The following is a 6,825-nucleotide window of genomic DNA, read 5'->3' as shown; positions in this document are numbered from 1 at the left end:
CCTCTCTCAATCTACACAAATTATACAAAAAACAAGCAAAAGAGAGAGAGAATGCACTCACCTAAAGACTCGAAGAAGGGTTTCGCGGCTCCTCTTCGCCCTCCGTACACCCCCTCCTCTTCTTTGTGAATGGCGGCGGTGACGGCGGTGGCGGTGAGAAGCCTTCTTTCTCTCTTTCTCTCCCTCTAAGCAAGACGGTTGCTCTCCCTCTCACTCTCTTTCATGAATGCGTGAAATGAAACACGCTCGGGTTTCGGCGCGCGTTTTTTTGCTCTGGGTACCGTCGCTACTGTGACGCTAATAGCGACGCCGCTATTTATCGTCGCTATGGTCTGATATCCTTGTAGTGTACATAGCATGGATTTCAAGTAATTAGTCAAGCCTAGTACAATATTTAAATATCTAAGCTATCCTTAGCCTTGAAAATAACTATAGGTCAAAGGATGGTTATCTTAAAGTTCACAAGAGCTTAACTTTGTTGGCAAAGTAGTTTCCACTAATTCAATATTCAATGTCTTTCCTTTTGCAAAGGTGCTTATAAATTGGTCTAAGTAGAGAGGCTCTTTAAATAGTTTCAATGGCAATATGGAAGGAAAAGTGGTGGATTCAACATTGAATCCTTGAAAGAGAAAGACTCTAGGCTTACAATTAAATGGTTGGCCACAATGCATGGATCAGGTCAATGTTATGGGCTATCTTTCATTGACAATGCAAGCATGATCCCATGAGAAATATGGGGCACTCTGGATGGAAACAACTCACTTTTTGTCAAAACATCAGAAGTAGGATTAGTGGCTTTAATATTAGACATGGATTGGTCAAAACATGGTAGGCTATCTCATCATGTAATGGTCACTCACAAGGGGTACTCAAGAGAAGGGGTCATTACTCTTATCATTTAGACCTTTCTTGGCAATATTTGACAATATCCCTCCTCCTATGCGAGAAAAGTCTCACTTAGCTATGAGAATTTATGCTAAGGGCCTAGAGATGGTGCTCTATGTTTAAGGATATTAGGAAATAGATCAAGAGGACATGTGCACTCATAGATAAGGGACCTGGCTAAATGGTCTTGATAATGGCAAGGGAAAAAATGAATGGCCATCCTCTTTTATATGTAGCTTTTAGCAACCAACTCAATCCTAGGACTCTAAAAAGGGTAAATGGATAAGTGAAGCTTAAGATACATGGCAAGAAGAGGACCCATATCCCTATGAAGTAATAGAAGGCACAAGTCCCCTATCAAAGGTAGGCTTGAAGGCTCTTCAATTATTTCAAATAGGTCTCCCCATTCATGTTTCTCTTTTGCTACAGAGCATTAAAACTTATCTCTCATCTTTTTTACGAAACATAGGAGAACTAAAGCACTACAGAAAAGAGACTTTGGTTTTGGGTTGCTTAATCAAACACGTTTAATGACTCCATCTCCTTCATGTTCATTAATAATATGCTAGATGATAAGGGCAAGCTTGATGGTGAATCTAGATTGATGTAGAATATAATTTGAGATTTTTCCATTAGAACTATTTGGCTAGCAAAGAATACCTTTTATTTGGAAATCCCTTGTTTGAATTTCCCCTAATAAGTGGGTTGGACATTCAAAGAAAGCTATTTTGGGTTTATTTACGATATCTAGGTCAAAGAGGCATGTTTGCAACACCACTTACAAGAGATTGAGCATGTTGTAAGGCCCATGTACACTTTTCTTTGTAGGCCAAATTTTCAAAGACGTAAATTTTTTACTTAATATATTCTTGCATTATGCAAAAGCATAACCAAAAAAACACCAGATAGAATCAATAAGAAACCTAAACACCTCAATTCTTAAGTTATTCATATTTGTGTGTCTAAGAATCCCTTAATAGCCTCTAGTAACCTTGCACAACAATGTGTCCCAATTGTGACTCCTTTTAGATAGATAGGCATGTGTACCTAAAGCTCTTCACATTGACAATTGCTTTCCATTCAATAATTTAGATTCCATTGATGTTAAATATTGCATCACAACTAAGGCTCCAAAAGGGGGGAAAAGAGGAAAAAAAATCAATATTACGGGTTGTAGATCTATGGGATATGAGAGAAAAATCCTCTAGTTGTTATTACAATTTTCATGATAGGGTCAAAGATTTAATACCATTAGGTCATTGAGCTTAAGAAGAAAGTATACCACAAATCCGATCATACTAGCATTCAAAATGGTGCCCCTGTCTCCACACTTGTTTCTCATGAATCAATCCGTTACAACATGGAGCAATTTTACATTGATATTTATCCACTCTATACAATATCAAAAGACAAATTTTTTGTTGCAGGTGGATAAGGATACTGAGAAGCTACAAAGTCTCCATGAGGAAGCTTATCTTGGAGGATCAAAAGATGAGTTGTTGCCATGTTGCTAGATCTCAAGAAGAAAGTTGTGAATTCCAAGAGAATCTGAATGTGATACTATTTGATTCATGCTGTTATCTAAGAGTGGTTGCATTAAGGCGGCTCACGTTAAATATCGGCCTGCCTCGTGATGTGGCACCCAGTCTCGCAGCCGGTGATAATGAAGAGCCCTCCTTTTGGGCCAAAAATTTACTGTGTTGCTGTCAGGAATCGAACCCACATCCTCCGGCTGATTAGACATGCACCCTACCATCTCACCCATGCGCGTTAACATGCACCCTACCATCTCACCCATGAATGTTAGTTGACAGTAAGTAAATTTATATATATATATATATATATATATATATATATATATATATATATATAAGAAATGTGACCCCTAAAAAGTGCAGGGTCACCGACACGTTGCCCGTCTACGGGCGATAGCCCACAGCAGGCCGATATTTAACGTGAGCTGCAGAAGGCAGCTTCCCTTTATTGAAGCTCCTCTTCACTAGCAGCTGTAAAATTCACACTTCTTTCTAATATATTTTAACGCTTCGTTCAAGACAAAAAAAGCGATTATACCGCATTAATCAATTAACCATTTTGCACTTAACAACCCAACAAGTTCAATGGATAGAGCCCCCTATACGGGGAGATTGATTTCAACGCTAGGCAAGAAATTGCACGTGGCAGACAGTACAAACTAAGAAGGTAAATCTGGTTCAATTCGCAGTTACGTGGTCCAATGCAGGCCTTGCCTTCGCATTAAAAATACTCGCAGGGGAAGAAGTTTAATGGATGAAAGCCCATTATAATTCACCAAATGAAATCGTTGATCAGATTTCTGAGAAAACATTGAACACTGCAACAGCAGGATCAATTGTAAAGCTTTGATTCAAAGGTTAGTGTGATACAAGTTCTCTACGGCGAAGGAGCAACGTTAGTTTTGGAAGTGGTACTTAATCTGATAACCTGAGGTTACAAAACTTGCAGCTGAGAATATGCTTAAGCTGTAGTGCTGCAGTACTTTCTAGATAGAAGGGTCTGGTAAACTTTCCTTTCTCCTAATTGCATATCGTACCGGGCCAGCTAGTGATCAGGATATTGCGAAAATGGACATGTATACTAAGCCAGCCAGTAATAAGCAAGTGACGAAGCTAGTGATGAGCATGTGAAAATGTGACAGTGCGATTGGTCCTTCAAAATGTACTGTATAGATCATCCGAGTCACAGAAGGCAAGTGATGAGGTATAATGGCAGCATTGTGAGAACACCTCAGGGTCTTTGTCGTTGATGAGTTTACTGGTAAGATAGATGAAACTGGAGCTCGTCTGATCAGAACTTAAGATATTTAGGTGCCCCTTAATATTGCTCGTCTCATAAGTACTGCTGCTATTGGAGTAGGAAGGAGAGGGGGCCATCAGAGGCAACCGGCACATGGCAGAGGAGGAGGTGGCCGAGTTTGTCATCATGAGGAGCTCATCAATCATCTGAGAGGCGATGACGTCTTCGTTTTCTCTATCAGCTGGCTGTTGCATTTGATTGATTAGCTGCAGATGTTGGGCATCATGATGTTGATCACGAGACTGAATGTCTGTACGTGACGTTTGGTCGATAAGATGTGTTTGATGGCCGATATTAAGATGATGCGGATGGGCCTGTATTACATCTGCATGCAGATGCTGATCGTGGCCGATATGAGGCTGTAATCGACGGCCATCCATAGCATCGTGATTATAACGATGCTCAATATCAAGCTGAATATGCTGTCCGGGATGATGGTGACGATAGAGGATATCATCATGCAGTGGGTCATAGCTGGCGTGACGATGCCGATCATCAAGAGAATGGCTAATGCGACAGTGATAGTCGTCGTTCTGATCGGCATCATGATATTCACGATGATGAGAAGCGTCGGCGTCGAATACATTGTGAGAGGCGCTGTTGCTGGCGATGAGATGGGGGTCGACCTGGAACTTCATGACCCAGCTTGGCTCGGCGCACTCATCACTAGAGGAGCTGCTGCCGCCTAGCTGCCAGACGCCGAGATTGGCCCTCTCGGGATCGAGGCGGAGGCATGTGAAGGACCGAGCCGGGGGGCTAATCAGCTTCGTGCTAGTAACGGTTTTCTTGGTAGCAGCTGAGCTGATCGATGATGAATCCTCCCCGGAGCTGCTAGCGGGTTGGATGGCGCTGCAGGTGGTGGTTTTGAGAGTGGTTTCTGGTGGCGTTGCAGCAGGTTCGGTGGCGGACGAGGCGGAACAACGGCGGAGCTTGGAGACGAGGGAGGGAGAGAGGAGCGTGCGCCGGGGGTGCGCCTGAGATTGGCCCGGGAAATTGGTCCGGGCCTTTGGGCCGCCCATGATCCGGGCGGCCTCGTCATAGGCGCGGGCCGCGTCCTCTGCGCTCTCGAAGGTGCCTAGCCAGACACGAGTCTTCCTGCGACGACACCAAAATATTCCATCATTGTTTACGTCTGAGAGAGAGAGAGACAGAGAGAGAGAGAGAGAGAAAGAGAGAGAGAGAGGTAGCTAAGCTTACTTACAGTGAAGGATGGCGTATCTCGGCCACCCATGAACCCCAGTGCCGCTGTCGAACACCCCTGAACCTCGCCTGAGAACGAGCCATCCTCTCTCTCTCTCTCTCTCTCTCTCTGTCGCTAGTGTAATTCGAGATACTCTCTCCCCGTGTCCCTCGCTCCTCGGTACTCTCTCGATACTCTCTTTACACACTACTGTTGAAGCCCATGCGCGATCGGGTACATATAGGTTAATGGGCTATAAGCAAGTGCTAGAACACACTTCTCTCTCTTGTTATACACACACGCACGCCCCCCTTCTCTCTCTCTCTCTCTCTCTCTCTAGCTTTGAACACCACTGTTCAAGCTCATGCGCGCCCGGGCACATATTATATAAGGCTATAGCTATACGGAAGAAGTGCTAGATTCTAATAAACCTCCCCCCGAACCGTCGAAAAATTCCTCTCCCTCTCTCTCTCTCTCTCCCCTCCGTCCGCCCCTCTCCCTCCAGTCTGTTATCCAACGACCTCCGAGACGCCATATGTGCGGCTACAGTATTGTTTAACAATATATTCTCTTTCGCTCTCAGATCTCTATCGCTCTCCCTAAAGAGTCTTTCTTTTTCGCTCTCTGTCTGACTCGGTTAAAAACATGGGATGGATGGATGGAAGTCGGGCGCACGGGCCTTGCTCATAATAATGCGTACACACCCGCACGCCTTCAATAGGAACCTAGTAGGTACTAGGAATAAGAGGCTAAAGAGCTTCGAAGAGAGAGAGAGAGAGAGAAGGGTACTCTCCTACCCAGTAGCAGTCTAGTGACTGCGCGTAGAGAGCATCTATATTGTCTATCAGCTCGATTCTCGAATCGCTAGGGAGAGGGCCCAGGGGGCGGAGGGCCCATAGACACAGCGAGAGACAGAGAGAGAGAGAGAGGAGGGGGGGGGGGGGGGAAATGTCTAGTATTAGCTAGTCTCTGCAACGACAACAAAAGTCTACACAAGGAGAATGGGGGTGCGTGCGCGTCGGCGTCCGGTTCGGGGCCCTCTGTCAGAGCAGCATAGCGCCCCCACTATCCCCCCTACTAATCTATTTTCTTACTTATTGCAATTCGTGCATTCAAATCTTTCAAAGTTAGTTCTTAAGACCAATTAATCATCCAATTACCGATGCAAATCTCATGGAACGAAAGTAGTCTCCTAATGCGAGGGAGTTATGAGAATCGGTCACACGCAAGTTCACAGAAAAAGTGGGCACCTACTGCCAGCATTTGCAAAGGTATTTTGAAGGAGAGAGAAAATTACATCATCAATCAATGTAGTCAATAGCCAACCAATTAAAACCATCCACGTAGATTAGCTCTACGGAGTCGACGAGTATCCTCATTTTTAGATGGTATTGAGTCAACTCGAAAGAGTCCTTGTTTTTCTAGAGTTAAACTAACAAGTGCATCCACATGATGGAAACTAATGCATTGTGAACTGACCCTAGTGAATTTCACCTACATGTGTCCCATCTCTTAGCAAGTCATCAAACTTTTTTCAATGATTTAAACATTGCTTGAAAAAAAGACTCCCTCTTGGCTAAACCTTTACATGCTTCAAAACCTCCTCCTTACACCAAGCTACATTAGCAAAAGAGAAGCATGACATTATTTATTCCAAACAAACGACCACAATCCAATGCTTTCGAATAAACTTGATCACCACTACCCTCATCATATAGTAGATTCATAATGACGGTTCGTTAAATTGGGCTATCTTCACCAAAAGTTACACTCTTGGCATTGAAACACGCATGAAAGCTTGCCTTCTCTGTCCACTTACTTTTTTTCTTCTAGAGACTTTTAACTTCTTTGCACTCCCAAACCATGTGTTGAATAGACTCAATTTCCTTATGGCACATTGGATTGGTACACAAATCGGATGTTGG

General features: G+C 43.7%; 1 protein-coding gene across 1 annotated transcript; it reads right to left on the bottom strand.

Annotated features, from left to right (window-relative positions):
- Positions 1-3,251: 3,251 nt before the first annotated feature.
- LOC148041468 (uncharacterized) lies at positions 3,252-5,096 on the bottom strand. Its single transcript, XM_087688328.1, has 2 exons — positions 4,922-5,096; positions 3,252-4,815 (listed from the first exon to the last, which is right to left on the bottom strand). Exons 1-2 carry the CDS (start codon positions 5,002-5,004, stop codon positions 3,576-3,578), a joined length of 1,323 nt encoding a protein of 440 aa, XP_087544454.1. The 5' UTR covers positions 5,005-5,096; the 3' UTR covers positions 3,252-3,575.
- Positions 5,097-6,825: the final 1,729 nt, after the last annotated feature.

Source organism: Lygodium microphyllum, chromosome 1 (genome assembly GCF_053477565.2).
Source record: "Lygodium microphyllum isolate KBCC chromosome 1, Lygodium_microphyllum_v1.1.10, whole genome shotgun sequence".
Lineage (NCBI taxonomy): Eukaryota > Viridiplantae > Streptophyta > Polypodiopsida > Schizaeales > Lygodiaceae > Lygodium > Lygodium microphyllum.
This window is presented reverse-complemented; position numbering and strand designations above follow the sequence as displayed.